Source organism: Crotalus tigris, unplaced genomic scaffold (assembly GCF_016545835.1).
Source record: "Crotalus tigris isolate CLP2741 ecotype Arizona unplaced genomic scaffold, ASM1654583v1 scf7180000024472.5447098, whole genome shotgun sequence".
Lineage (NCBI taxonomy): Eukaryota > Metazoa > Chordata > Lepidosauria > Squamata > Viperidae > Crotalus > Crotalus tigris.
The window spans coordinates 2878123-2893948 of NW_024100643.1; the positions used below are offsets into that span (position 1 = coordinate 2878123).

Consider the following 15826-nt stretch of genomic DNA (forward strand, 5'->3'; position numbering starts at 1 on the left):
GAAGCAGTTGTAGTTCTCAGGAAACTTCTTTATTCATGTGTTCAGCTTACAGTTAGAAGACGCCGACAACGCCCAAAACTCCTGGCCTCTTATATAGGCCATCCCCAGGTAAATCTGCAACTTTGGCGCGCCAGCACTTGCGCATGCGCACAAGTACTGGCGACTGCCTGTCTGATCCCGGGCAGCTTGCACCTGCCGGAACTGTTTGCAATGCCCCGAGCCTGCTTGCACAGGCTCAGGACATAACAGTACCCTAACAATGTTATTTCATTTAAAGTTTTATCTGTCATAAACCAAACAGAAATGCTCATTGTTGGCATCCCGCCTATTGTGTGTTTTGTTTTGTGCATAATTCTCAATGTAATAGACGTATTTCTGTTCTAAGTACCACACATTTCTTCCCAGAAAATTCCCTGCTGGGGTCAAACATGTCTAAAGTATCATAGAAAGCTATTCATTACACACAATTTTATTTAATATTACTGGTTTCTGGACAATACCCACGTTTGGCATGAGAAATGCCAGATGCTGTCCAGAAATTAGCTATTTGTTCCCATGTGTCTCTTTTTAGCAGGAGCAAAGGAGGTATAGCCCTCTGAATATTTCTGAATCGCAGTTCCCATCAATCCCAGCAGCTTGTCCAAATGGGAGAATGAAGGAACTGGACTTACAACAATAATACAACTTCAGTTGTAGCTGAGGTTGAGAAAGAAATCTGTTATTCTCTTCATTAAAATTGGCTACTATGATTTGAGAGACTTCTTTGTTGGCTTTCAGGAAAAAGTACTGGAGTTAACATCCTTTTTCAGTCCAATGCCCTAAAGATACTTTGGTTACTACCATAACCTCCATGCAGGATTTTGACAAAGGAATATGTGAGAAATAATCCAATACATTTCAAAGATAATTAAGAAAGATTATATAATAAAAGTTGGTTGGTTTGGTTGGAAGCGAAATAATGTCTTCTAAGTTTATTTTAGGAATAAGTATAGTTTCATAACTTTCAGTTTACCACTCTGAAATAATAATTTTAAAGCTCTTGAATTGTGATCTGATATTTTATTAATATACTCCACTTATTATTATTATTTGTACTAGTGGGGTATATATCTTAGATTGAAGGCATATATTATTTTGAAATGTATTTTGGGAACCAGTTGATCATAAACAACTAAAATGTTCTCTTTGCTGTATGTTATTGTTAAATACCTTCAGACATAAACTGCTTCTATTTAAATATATACATATACATACTGTATACATATACACATACATATACAAATCAAATTATTTTAAGGCTACTAAGCACTCTGTTTGCTTCTGTTTTAAATATGCTGGTTAGCCCCTTTTATTTTCCTTTCTACTTTCTTCTCTGTCCCATTATCAACTCTTTCTTCCCTCTTTGAACTATCTGTCTCCAAATTCACTTAGCTTTCTGTCTTGACATTCTTCCTTATAAGGAAGTGGCCAAGTAGGTCTTCAATTGCATTTTAACAGGGAAAAAAAAAACCATACCATTCCATTGCAGGCTAGTCTGGTCTGGGTTTGGTATATACTGTATATCTGCAAAGAAGATATAAAATGAATCCTGACTTACAGCTGGCAAGGCAGTTCCCTAGTTTTGAGTCTGCATCAGAATATAGGAAGCTTTTGCACAATTACTATCCTGCCAGTACTGCTTACTTTGGCTGGCAACAATTTTCCAAGATCTTGAGCAAACTCTTGGTATAAAAATATGTTAGAATCTGACTCTAAGACCTGGGCCTTATTTCCAATTAATAGGCAAAGATAGCGTACCTTATTATCTGGCCTGCAAGTTAGATTTCCTCAGCTTGGTGCCTTCTAGAAATATTGGGACAGTGACATGCAAAATTCCAAGCCAACGTCTTATGGCAACAATTGCCAAAGTGTTCTCAGACATATATATTCTAAGATACTGTGAAAGCTATTACTTTAGAGAGGTTACCTGGAGTTCTGTTACCATCAGTTAAATTGTTTAATTGCATATTAACTGATTGTTACCTTTATTATGAACTGATTGTTCATAATTTCAATATTTACATTAATTCAGGACCTTGTGGGAATATAACACATGTTTAGAGAAACATAGATTTGAGGGTCACCATGCAACCTCGCTGGAGATTCAACAGAGCAGAAGAAAATAATATTCTGGTGAATCGAGTAATTTGAAAGGCAGAAATCAATGGTAGCTGATATTTTTATATTTTAAATATAATCATTCCTGGCAGATAATACCCCATGTCTCAGCTGCAATGATTTGGATGATCAGTAGTTGACAGCAATGAGAGACAAAATCACTATCTTTTGCAGCCATCTAGTGATTGTCTGATTTTTAGGTAACCCTAATGACTGATAAAGAAACAGCTGCAGAAGCTGATGTGAAAACCTAAACCTAAACATTGTTTTTTTTTTAACTGAACATCTTTAGAAAAGAATTTAAGCAAAAGGAGATATAGGTAGTGCTAGACTTACGACCATTCATTCAGTGACTGTTTGAAGTTAAGATGGCACTGAAAAAAGTGACTTAAGACTGGTCCTCACACTCATGACCATTACAACATTCTCATAATCACATGATCCAAATTGCACAGGGTCATGTGATCACTATTTGCAATCTTCCCAGCTGGCTTCCAACAAGTAAAATCAATGGAGAACCACATGCTTTGCTTAACTGTGGCAAAAAAGGTCATAAAGTTAGATGAGGTCATGTGCTGCCTCATTTAATAATCACACCACTTAATGTCAAAGTCTTTACTGTAGTTATAAGTTGAGGACTACTTGTACTAAATCCTAAAAGAAAAAAAGGAACGAAGTGCAGATAAAGAAATGCACATAGATAGGAGGAATGGTCTAAAAGGTCATAAAGCCTGATATATTTTATTAATTATGTATAAACTATAATTTTAAGAAGAATTTCCACACTCTGCTTTAAATTAAACTAATTAATACAGCATAAATCACAAACTAAACTGATCAAAAATAATATATTAAATCTGATTTTTCATAAAATGGAAGCATTATGGACCATTGCTTAATTACATCAGTGACCAATCTCATGTCCAGTTTCTAAAATAAATGCATGAGTAACAAGCATTCAGGCAACCAGAAAGTCCCACCTTATTCTCTTGTGTGTCTTTTTCAAATTTGAATATAGCTCCAAGAAAGTGATCTCTGTAGATCCTGGTAGATACCAACAGTCATGGCTAAAGTTTAGCTCCAAACTTAAGGCCTCCTGAATCCTGATGAACTATTATTATTATGAATCCAGAGCCTGATTCCTATGCAATTATCTCTTTCCTTTGCCATTATGGAAATCCTGTTTTCTGAATCTAAACTCTACTCTCATGAGTAGGAATTGCGTTATTTCTGAATTGTGTAGGTAACCCTGCTGAGAGAGGCTTCAGAGCTGAGAAATATGATTATTGGTTGTGAGTAAGGGCTACTTAATCTGAGGGCAACTCTTCAGAAAATCTTCCCAAGAAATCTCATTAACTATGACATTATGCTTATATAATGATACAATTTGTTTCACTAGAATTTGCAGGCAGATATTTTCATGGAAACTATACTGTATGAAAATTCTTTATTTCAAACTATATAAACAGCTTTCTACCACACCATCTTTCTAGTAATAGCAGTTTGGTTTTTCATAACACATATTTTGGTCTTGAGGGAAAGTTAAACATGAGTTATACATGAACCTAATGCATTATAGCATTCTCTCCTTCATTTTCCTTACCAACATCCTCTTTTTCGATTATATCTTTCACCTAACCCCTTCATCCTTGCCCCCAAACTATAATCAGCTTTGAGCATCTATAACTGCATTTGTAAAGTGGCAGCTCTCATTTTCCTGTCAGGGCTGTATCGGAGGCAGGGAGCTGTCATTTTTGCTTATGCAGATCTCTAAGTGTATTATTGGTGTGTCTGTGCAGTAGAGCTGTTTGGTTTGAACTTCAAAGCTCTGCATCCAAGTGGATTGCAGAGAAGACCACCTAGAGCATCAAGTGATTAAGAAAGACACATGCAAATGAATTGGGCATCTATATCAGGGCTGAGACAATCTTGCCAAAGCCTATAGAAAAATTATTTCTCTTTAAAAAAAAAAGAAAGAAATTAACTGTAGGCAAAGAGTGACTGGATGTGAATATACTTACAGCTTTTTTTTTTAAAAAATGTTTCTTTTCTGAAAGTGGTGTTCATTCCCAAGCAGCATTGACTATTTAATTGGTTTCCCATACGTATTAGATCCACAGTCTAAAATTACTGCTAAACAAGTAATCATGTTTTTCTCTTGGTTAGAAATATTTGCTTCTTTAGGATTGTTCCAACAATTTCCTCTCACCAAGATCTTGTTCTTAGGCATTGTCTCCTAAGAACCTGTGATATAGTTCTCTTCCTAATTGCTGTAGACTGAACCAGACAAACAGGGGTCCTTACTGATTTCTTATCTATATTTGTCAGGAATCAGACTGAGCCAAACTGATCAAAAGATTAGCCTGAACACAATTGTCAATGCCAGGCTCAGCCATTATTGGCTATATAAAAACTAATCACAATTCAGTGTATATAAAAGACAAGTGTAGATATACTTCTGTAATCAAAAACAGTATATTTCCAAGTTATGTGAACTGCACTGGGAATGTTATTTGTACAATAATGAAAAATGCAATCCTGTGGATATAGATTCAGGATTACAACCCATTTAATTTAGTGGATTTAAGAAGAAATTCAGTTTATTCTGCAGTAAATTTGGGTAGGATGAGGGTGGATTAGATGAAGCTCATTTATGAAGTACATATGCATTCTGAATGTTTAAGGATGATTGCCAGAATATGTAGTTCAATATGTCCAGAGCTTCCAAAGCGGAAGAGTAAATAATATATCCTTTCCTATATGCAAAACTGAAATGCACAAGATGGTTAGGTGATTTGGAATATCATCCAAGAGACCCTTGGGAGTAGACATACATTTAAAGCAAATTAAGTAACTCGTGTTTTGTTGCTGTTTGTAATATTAGACTTAGCATTGACCATAGCTGTAATGCAATGAAATTGCAGCTGAACATTTAAGGCAAATCTGTAGACCTTTATTTCTCAAGATTCCCTCCAATCTTGAAATTTCTTGATTTGTTTTTTTTTTTCAAAAAATATTTATTTTTTAAGCAATTATTAAAGAGTTATACTGCATGTGATTCTTGTCTCAAAATGACAGAGAACATTGTTGCCAACTTTCAGCAGTAGTGTAGAGAGGCTTTGGGAATCGTAAAAAAGTAAAAAAGTAAAAGTGTTCCATATAGTCCCGGGACTTCAAGTTACTCATCTTTGATTTATTACTTTTACATGCTCACCTCCACAGGCTTCATGTCGCTATATATTATTCTTTCTCCAACATGAATTCTCACAATCATGTTTTGAGGGAGGTTAGACCAGGAGAGAATTACCAGACCAATGTAATAATGAGCCTCATGACTGAAGGAGAACTGAACTGGAGTTTCCCTAGTCCTAGATCAGTAGTGACAAACCTATAACATGTGTCAAAGATGACATGCCATGACATTTTGGGCAATACACCAACATTCACCAACACTAAACAACAATTATTCATGAAAGAAAACCCCACTCTTGTGCAATTTTTGGAAGTTGTGGAGGCCGCATTAGAATGAATGTGGTCGGTGCGGCCTTTGTTTGGACCCTCTGAAAGTTGTGTGCCTTGGGAACAGTGCAAGGTGGCCTTTTCAAATGGCAGCAGTAGTGCTAGGGTGGAAGTTGAATGCCATTATTCAGGTTGGTCCAGTGATAGGGAGAAATAGAATTGTTTCTCTTTGGTTCATGGGTGGGGGTGATATGCCAGTAGAGTCAGGTTAGGCACTTTCTGAATTTTTGACACACTGACCCCAAAAGATTTCTCATCACTCTCCTAGATCAACCACTCAGCCTTACAGTTGAATATCATATCTGCAGAGAACTTTTTTTTTTAACAACTATATATGCACACATGCACATACACTTGGATTTAACAGAAAAAAATCTGACTGAGAGACTGCTGACATCTAAAGTCTGAAAGTGATTTTGGGCCAGGCAAGTTTGGGCCTCTTATTTAACTTCACAGAATTGGTATTAAGAGAATATGGGGAGAATTAACTGAGTTCTTTGAATAAATTGCAATAAATACTGATGCAACTGTTAATTTCCTTTTTATAAAAGTAGACAAATAGAGAAAAAAAAAGGAAGCCGCGTACATGATTAAGCAATATTGGTAGTCCTCAACTTATAATCACAACTGAATTTCTGTTGCTAAGCGAAGTGATTGTTAAGTAAATTGCATCCAGTTTTATGACCTTTTTGCCACAGTTCTCATGCAAATCACTGCAATTGTTAAGTGAATCATGCAGTTGTTAAGCAAATCCAGCTTTCCCATTCACTTTGCTTCTGGAAGCCAGCTAAGGTCACAAATGATGATCACATGACTCCAGGACACTGCAACCATCCTAAGTACATGCCCTGCCAAGCGCCTGAATTTCGAACTTGTGACCATGGGGATGCTGCAGCAGTATGAGGGCCAGTTATAAGTCACTTTTTTCAATGCCATTGTATCTTTGAACTATCACTAAATGAATGCTTTTAAGTTGAAGACTACCTGTATTTGTGTATCCTTGTATATTCTCCCATAAAGATCCCAGTTATATTCATGTAGGTCTTTTTATTTACGCTTAGGAATAAGTAGGAAACATATACCAAATGCTTGTCTGTATACAACTAAGATATACAATCTTTTTTTTAAATTGGAGCCATATTTAGCCTGAGTAGCATGTCAGGAGCCAGTCTCCAAAGAGTGAAAGGAAACAGGACTGAAAAAAAATGATGCCAAAACAAAGAGGAATATGAATTAACTGTTCATATGATTCATCCCTGCATATTTCGTAAACTACCCTTTATGCTGCAGTAATACTTTCATAGCAACTTTGGGAATCCTTGACTGCACAATCCCTAAGTATGAGACCTTCTATATACTTAGTCTGCTATTCAGAATTCCATAGGAAACAAGTCCAGAAGGGAGAAGGGCCAAGACTATGGCCATAAGAGAGCTGAAGAAGGAATATAATAACAAAATAAGACAATGGGGAATTTATCAGGAATATTTGAATTGAATGTTTTGCAAAGTTACAAAATGTATTTGGAAAATCAGTCTGATTTGATTTGGATGTCCCAATAATATTGGGCCAAACTGTTGAATTAAATTGATTCTATCTGGATTGACTCAACTGTTTAAAATGCAAGTAAGTCTCCATGGAAAATGCTTGAATTTGATTTATTTGAATTCAAATAAATAACTAGATTGGCATGATCTATGAAATTGGTTTAAATGTCCAGATATTCACACACCCCATTACTAGTGCTTATAGGGTGCTGAAGAATAATGGGATCTGAAAACAAGACCTCATAATCTCTTGTATTACTGAGAACAATGTTGGAGGCAAAGTCTGCTGCAGGTATGACAGATTTGTCCACACTGAGCAAGAATCTTGTTTGTTCTACTCAGCTGCTAAGCAGAGGTTTTTCTCAGAGCCGGCAAAAATCAGGAACTGTTTCTATGGAAAAGATCATCCCACGCAGGATCAATTACAAAGCTGTCATCTTTAGATCCACACTATTGCAAAACAAAATAAAGAGACCAACCAGAGCAAGATTGTATTCTGTGCATGTTTGTTTCTGTATGTGAAAAGGCTGGTTTTAATAAGCCGCTGTTTATCTGGAAAGTGTGAAATAAAATAAATCTTCCTTTCTCATTGATTACTTTTGCCCAGCTACAGAATATATTTTTTTTACTTCTTCAGAGTAGAAAAATGAATATGAATTTATTCTGCTGCTACTAATAACCAGTGCAAGGCAGTTTATTGTATTGCCCAGAGCAGAAAATTTGCCTGAACTTAAATTTTAAAATATACTATTATCAAAATAAAAGAAGAGGCTTCAGAGAATGTACATACAGGGGTTAGTTCTTTTCTGCCATAAATATGGACCCCTTTCAATTAGGCTTTATGGGGATGGGTTTTTAAAAAAAATAAATGCAAGAAGAGAGATGAAATATATCTATTCTCATGGAAAGGGAAATGTATATCCGTTATTCTTAAAATGCAGTTAATAAACGCTTAGATATCTAAGCTCATTGCATAATTGTCAAATCTTTTTGAGCTACAATCTGATGAACGGAGAATTTGGGATATCAGAAGCTCACAGCCTGCTCAACCACAGCCTGCATTCCTATCTGCCCACGCTCCCCCGTAGTAAGAAAACAATTTCTGCCATCTATAATGGCTGCCTGGATCTGCTGCAGTGCCCTCTTCTCCCCCCCCCCCGAGCGCGCAGCCTAAGATCCATACGCCATCTTGAGTTTCCATTTCTCGACACCCCCTCTTCCGCCGTCGGTTCTTCGTCCTTCTGCTCCTCTCTCGGGTCTCAGGCATTACTTTGACCAACCGTTGCGATTTGAATGCCTCCCAAAATTCTGCCATGCTAGGAAAAATACCCGTGACTTAACAAAGACGCAATATGATTTGTGTCTGCGCGCCCGTCTGTGTGCGGGAGTATAATATGTTTGTCAGAGAGCTACTGTTTTCATTTCGTTACTTCTCTAAGCTTCCCTTTCATAATCCAGCAAACTTTCCCAAACGCCAGACATTTTAAATCACTCTTTTGGTTTTGATCTCAGAAATTTGGAGTTGCAAATAATAAGTGAGCGCTATTGGCGAAGAAGCATATTCGCAGCTGCTTGCTTTCCAGCCAATCCTCCCCACGCAGGAGACTATCCAAAGTCTTTTGTTTCGGTTTGTTTTAACTTGAATTGATCTCAAGAGATCGATATGTTACACCGAAAGTGTTCAAAAAAATGGTTTCATGCGAATAATATTTCTTCTTTTCTCCCCCCCCCTTTTTTTGGTTAATTTAGTATCTTTATCTTCCAGAATATTTCCATTTTTGAAAAGTTGACTTTTGTCCTGTAAGCCTGCAGAAACAGAATTCAAAAGTCTGGACTCCATTCTCTTACTAGTATTTCCATTCTTCTTTCCATTTTCATTTCCTGCCTTTTTTTAATGAATAGGAAATCCATAAGTACAAAGCAAAATTAGCAAAAATAAAATATAAAGATTCCAAAAAACCTGGTGACATTGCTGCTGTATTGATTATAGTGGTGGTGACAATACATGTTCATTTTAAGAACATTTTTACAAATATTGCCTTTTTTCATTCTAACCTTTCTTTCTGATTTGCTAGGCATATTGCAGACATATCAAACTGGTCTGGCTCCAGGTATTTAAATTCTTCTCAAATCTGGAATGTGTATCTGTGGTGGGTCTGTGTATTTGTATGTGATCTGTAATTATTCAAGCTAATTTTTAAAAATATTTTCCTTTAACTGTTACAAATATTCTAAAATATCTCTGATGTATTGTAAACTTACAGAATTAACTGATAAGAATACCTTGTCTTTTTATTTAAAAAGTCCCCAAAAATAATAATTTATATTACACTATAATTCTTTAAACACTGCTAAGAATAAAATCTGAAAAACTGACAGGATAGAAAGCTAAACTAAATTCTTTCTTTCAATGCCTATAAAACAAGAATGCGGCATTTTAGAGACTATAAAGCAATTTATTTAATCTATGAAAATAATGTACAATAAATAGTTTGCATTTTAATATTAAAACATTTAAATAAATAATCTACTTCTAAAAGATAATTCCTTCCTTCCTTCCTTCCTTCCTTCCTTCCTTCCTTCCTTCCTTCCTTTCTTTCTTAAATTAAGACATCTAAATGTCTTATTTTGGTTCCTGAGAATTTTATTAGGACATTTTCTTCTTGTTCTGCATTTGTTAATATCTACTTTTGTCAAAATGAGATGGGGAATGGTTGAAATACTGGTATGGGAGAAAAAAGAATCTGGTGTTTGAAATGTTTCAAATTCTAAAGGGCATCTTTTCTTGAGCTAAAAAAATACCCTCCTTACACAATTATTTAATATTTTTAACACCTGCTTGACCTCAGATACTCCATCAAGCATTTGCGAGAGGGTGTAGAATAAAGGAAATCTAAATGTTATTGAAATTCCCTTTGGAAAAAATGATCAAAATAATTTAACGTGATCATTTCACTAAAGAGATGCACCTTTCTCTCCAAGAAAGTACTGAGGAAAAAGGGGAGTTTCATGGCTAAATGAAACTGGTTTGAAATGACTGCATTTAACTGGGTGGTATGTGCATACACTTTGTATTTATAGGGGTTCATCACCCAAGGCAGATAATAAATTGGAGGTTCGCAAGATTACTGAAAATTGAAATGGGGCAAATCCAACGCACACAGCGTGCTGGTAAAAAAGTCTAGGTCTTCTAGGCAGAAACTTATAGGGCTATCTGCGCAGCCCTGGAAGCTGGGTGAAAGCTCTCCTGCGGCCTGTGGGCAGGAATTAGCCGAGAAGGTACTCGGGTCCAACGGCAGCAAAGGGGACCTCTGACTTTCCGGGAACCCGTCGCCCGGCGAGGAGGCAGAGCAGGAGGACGAGCAAGAGGAGATGGTGCGAGCGTCGGCGATTCCGCCGAGCTCCGCGGCCGAAGCTCTGCCCTGGCTGAGCATCGGGTAAAGCGCTGAAGCACTCCGAATCTCTCTGCTGTGGCTGCCGGCTGGGTAGGAAGAAGGCGTCTTCCGCTCTCCCCTGCAGGAAAAGCTGTAGTTCTTGGCTTCCCCCGTTTTCTGGCTGCTGACTTGGTCTTCTTCGGCGTGATCTGCACTGTGCTGCGTTTGCCTCTTGTGCTTCATCCGACGGTTCTGGAACCAGACCTTCACTTGCCTTTCCGTCAAGTCTAGCAAAGCTGCGATTTCCACCCGGCGGGGTCTACAGAGGTATTTGTTAAAATGGAACTCCTTCTCCAACTCCAAGAGCTGCGTGTTGGTATAAGCCGTCCTCAGCCGTCGGGAAGCTTTTGCGCTGTGGTCCAAACACGTGTCTGGAGGAGGAAAACAGCAAAATTATACAGAGTAACACAACCGGCTAAAGCTAAACGAATAGTCCCATCTCTGTTTTTTCTTGGCGGGGGTGGGGATCGACACAGGGCTGCGGGATGGGAAAGGGGGAGGGGAGAGAACCGTTTTAAATGGTTTGGGCATCTTACTAAGTTTTGTGTGGCACAGATTCTTCCTCGACCCCCAGTGCCTCTGTACCCACACAATGTAAAATGGTTCGGTCTTAATGCCAAATGCACGTAGGGGCTGGGGGGTATGCATTCTGGAAAGCTGCCTTCAGCTATAAAGGAATCCACATTCAAGAGTGGATGTTTGTTGTCTCTTATCTGTTCCTTTGTCCTGTGTCTCTGTATGCGTTTAAAAGGAGGATATTCACAACTAAGTGACAGAAAACTAACTACTTAAATAAGCAAATAACACAAAGTATGAATAAGAAAAACAGAAAGCAGAGAGAGAAAGGCAGGATGTCTTAAAAGATTTATCTCCCTATCACTAAACTAAAAATAAAAAGCCTCAAAAGCTAGCGTCTCCTACACTAGCCTAAGTGGGGGGGGGGGGAATTTTCGATCAGGTCCTTAAGATTTTTATCTCCTGCAAAACCCTTTCTTCCTCAGGGCATCATGATGGAGATGGTTTGATTTTGGAACATTGGATTGGTTGCCTAAAGAAGGGTTCCTTTGGTGAACTGTAGAGGGAAACGGAGGAAAAAAGAGTTTGGGTTTTCCCTTCTGCTTTCTTTCTGTTCCTCCTTCAGCTACGCTGAAAATAGAAGCAGAGCACTTTATAGCCAATGCCACTCCCCATGCTTCCCAAAACACGCAAACTGCCTTTCATTCTCATCCCTGGAATCAACACCTCACAGAGAAACATACAAGAGAGATAAAAACGATGTGAAATAGGAGAAATTGAAGTGCAGTTACTCAGTTTTGAAGACTGGCTGGGCAGGGGGAGAGAGGAAGGAAGGAAGAAAGGAAGGATTCATCCTAATATTTCAATAACTGAAATTAGAAATGGGAGACGGATATTCCTTTGCCGCCTTTTCCAAGACTTAGTGAGTTTTAAATAGCAGATTTTTTTGTCATTTCCCCCCACCCTGCCAGCCACCCAAATGTTCACCCTCCCCCGCCCCCCCCTTTACAGACCTGCAGGAGAAGCAGGGACAAATCCAGGCACAGAAGAGGAGGGAGACAAAGAGGCAGGGACCTGGTTAGCTTTCTTAAAAGATTTCTTCTCCTTCATCCAGGGGAATTCTCCACCCAGAGCAGAAGGCTGGAACGTGATTTTCTGGGCCTGCCCATGCCTTGCTTTCTTTTGGCTCCTTGGCGGAGAAGGCTGGCTGCTGGAACAAGGATGCAAGCCGAGGAGGGTTTGTTCCAAAGGAGGAGGAATTAACGTCGGTGGTTCCTTGATTGATGAAGTTTGAAATGTCTCCAGGACAGCAGGAAGGGACGTCAGGCACTCCGCTAGCGATGGCTGGCTGTTTATGAAGCCTATCTCCCTCTCAAATTCAAAATTCATGGCTTTTTCCAGAGGCCCAGTGCAAAAAGAGGGGGCGGGGGATGTGGGTGGGTGGGTGGGGAAGGAACGCTGGATCTTTCAGGCCCTTCCAATATTTTATATCCTTTTAGTGTAAGTATTATTTGCAGTCTCCTCCCTCTTTTCTACCCACCTTTTTATTTTTATTTTTTAATATCTTATATTGCTGATAAAACAGGCGTATGGGGACCTTGCTCTATTAAACCGAGGAGCAGGGATAAATTGCAGCCAATTCCTCATCACATGACCTGGCTAGCCCAATAGCTGGTCCAACCTAGTTGAAAACAGAGGGTTGGGGTTCCCCCTCCCCATCATGGCTAATAATAATAGCAACCATGACAATAATAACAGCAATAATACTCCCACTTGTCATGCTTGAAGATTTCTTGTCCTGATTACAAAAGCTAAATCCAGAGGAAGATGCTTCTTAAGGTTGACTGAAGAGGCATAGTGGGCAAGAAGATGATGGGCAGCTAGTGATGGATAGAGTTTGTCTTTTAAGTTTATCTGGCAAATGGATTGAGTGATAGGCCCAATGCAGAAGAAAGAGTGAAGATGGGGAAAGGGGTGTTGAAAGAGAGGAGAAGTATACAGAAGAAATATCCCAGGTAACATAAAAGACACTTTTCATTTAACAACCAGCCATACTGAAACAGTGAGAAACAAACTCATGTGAAACAGCTGATCTGAGTCTTACCTGAATTAAAAAATTCCAAACTGGCCAATTCAAATCTGTATGAAAGGACTTTAGAAAGTGTTTCGGATAATACATTCTAGAGCAGCCAATTAGAGACCTTGGGATGTTTGAGATGATGGGGAAAGATGATTACAGGAAACAATAACTTCCCTTGCCCACAGTTTATCTCTTTTCTCCTCTCAAATGAATATTTTATGGGATTGTCAACTTAATTTTAAATATCAACTTCAGATATCAAAACTGGTTCTTAAGGATGTATCTAAAAAAGTTTGTAGGCCACCACACCCCACCCCCTTTTTAAAAGTTGCCCACAAACTGAGCAAGTAAAGAGCAGAGATTGAGGGGGAGAGGAGGGTGATCAATCTTTTCTTACCAAAGACTTCTGACAGCCCAGGCTTTGCTCACTTCTTAAAGAACTTGGATGTTTATCAGAATTTCTGAAGGAAGATTTTTTTTACAGATTTGGACTTGATTGGTAAAGGTACTAAATAAAATAGTTTGAAGGTTTGTGGGTGGGAAATTGAGATGAAGTTAAGAAGGATAAATACCAAAGAGCATATGAAAATCTAGAATGCTGTTTACCATTTGTTTATTCAAGCTCTAACCTCAGAAACACTAGAAAATAGAGCTGGAAAACTTCAGTAGAGGAAAGAAGCAAAACTTAGAATATTTGTCAGTTCAAACACCCATGTGCTATGAAAATCTTAAGTCTGAGAGAAATAATTAACTGAGGAAAAAGTGATTTCCAAAAGTCTATGTGGGCAGACTTCAGATGTGTTCTGAAAACTACAGTACTGTAAATAATTAGCATTATTGGCAAAAGCAAAAATAATGAAGTATTTTGAAAGGTGTTTGCTCTGCTGTGGCTTGTAGAACTATTAAATCTTAAATATTTCAAATCTGTGCTGAAAATGTTATTTGGAAGCAGTAAAGTTACTACTTCCTGCCCCAAATTATGGCGGGTATATTATTTTGGAATACATTGCTCATGACTCAATCCTGTCTGGGGTTTTTTTAAGATCATTGTATTTGAGAGTAAACATTCTGTTGAAATGGATGCCCCTTCAACAGAGCAATGGATCTGAGTAGCAATGTTATTATCTAGTCCCTACATTTTCCAAAGTGACAGTCATCTTCATAAAATTACTTTATTTTGGATAATTTTTAAGTGAATAACCTTTCAACATTTGATTCTGTTACAACCTTCCAAATGGGAAAAGGATGGAATGTAAAAGAAAAGTAATGGAAAGAAAATGAATGCTTCTATTTATATTAGATTGCTAAAGCATTAAGGTGGGGTGAAAAAAAAAAGAAACAAATCAGTGTATTTATAAGTTTCCTTTCAGTGCTTGAGTTTAGTCTGCAGAGAAGTTGCCAAATTTCATCTTCAATTTCCTTTTATGCTATGAATGAACACCTCCTTTCCACATAAAGTCCATTTAGCTGATCATGTTTGATCTAGTTGCATTTGCAGTGCTGATATTAGTGCCATTCATTGCTTTCAGCTAAAAATCACTGATTTTGTTGGTCTCTCTGGTTCATCTAGAATAATGGTAATTAATGTTTTGTAGTAATATAGATGCAAGATTATATGAATTCATGTTTTAGACCCAGAAACAGACATGTTTGGATCTAATATAACTAACTTGTGATAAATTCTGCCCCAACCCTGAGATTATCATGAAAGGTCTTGCTCCAGGTATCCTCACATGCTGAACCCTTAATGGAAGTCCTTCCCAGCTTTGGAATCTTCTTCCCATTAAGATCCGTTTGATTCTATTGTGCCATTTGTATGGCATTTTTTTTTTTTTTTTTGGTATGCTAGGCCTTTTAATTTCTGTTCTGCTGCTTTCATTAGTTGTATTCTGATTATTTTAAAACTTTGCTTCTTTTATAAACTATTCTAATGGACTGGTATCATCTAATGTATGTGTAGGAACTAGAGTTTTCTTTAAACTGTATGTTGCCCTAAGAGTTATAACTTTAGGATGGCTATAAAGTTTTAAAAATGAAGATCTAAATAAATGTTTCACTCTGGGAAAAGTTAGTTTTATGAATAAAATAAAATTTTATTTTGTAAATCAGTGCATATTTTTAAAAATATAAATATTGAAAAATAGAACTGATGAAAGTCAAGTTATTAGGGATATAAAATTAGTGAATGCTAAGAAGAAAAGTAAATTTATACAATTTTTAAAGCATTTTTGTTTTTACAACACTTGCCATTGTTTTTAATAAAGAAAAAAGAGAAGATTTTAAACTTAAATTCTAGTTCTCAGTATCTGTTTACACAAGATTCTGATGTTAGCTTATTCAACTAAATATAGAGAAAAAGTGTTGGAAAGAATGTAACAAGAATGCAGGGGGAGAATATTTTAACTGGTGAAGGTATGACTAAAAAGTGAGCTTTTCTGGGCATTGTCAAAAGTTAAAATCTTCTGGCTAATTAACCTTCATTTGACCTGAATATTTTGAAACAGGCTGCGATAACAACCTTTTAATTGGGTAGAATTACTTCTGAATGTAGGATTGTACAGTTGCTAAAAAAGCA

General features: G+C 37.4%; 1 protein-coding gene across 1 annotated transcript; it reads right to left on the reverse strand.

Annotated features, from left to right (window-relative positions):
• Positions 1 to 9821: 9821 nt before the first annotated feature.
• Positions 9822 to 12595, reverse strand: HOXB2 (homeobox B2). The gene is made up of 2 exons (XM_039333226.1): positions 12185 to 12595; positions 9822 to 11026 (listed from the first exon to the last, which is right to left on the reverse strand). Exons 1-2 carry the CDS (start codon positions 12558 to 12560, stop codon positions 10347 to 10349), a joined length of 1056 nt encoding a protein of 351 aa, XP_039189160.1. The 5' UTR covers positions 12561 to 12595; the 3' UTR covers positions 9822 to 10346.
• Between the last annotated feature and the right edge of the window lie 3231 nt (positions 12596 to 15826).

Coding starts and splice junctions, on each gene's coding strand:
- HOXB2 (XM_039333226.1), bottom strand. CDS start 12,560: ATGAATTTTGAATTTGAGAGGGAGATAGGCTTCATAAACAGCCAGCCA. Junction 11,027..12,184: donor TGTCCCTGCTTCTCCTGCAG/GTCTGTAAAGGG, acceptor TTCCTCCTCCAG/ACACGTGTTTGGACCACAGC.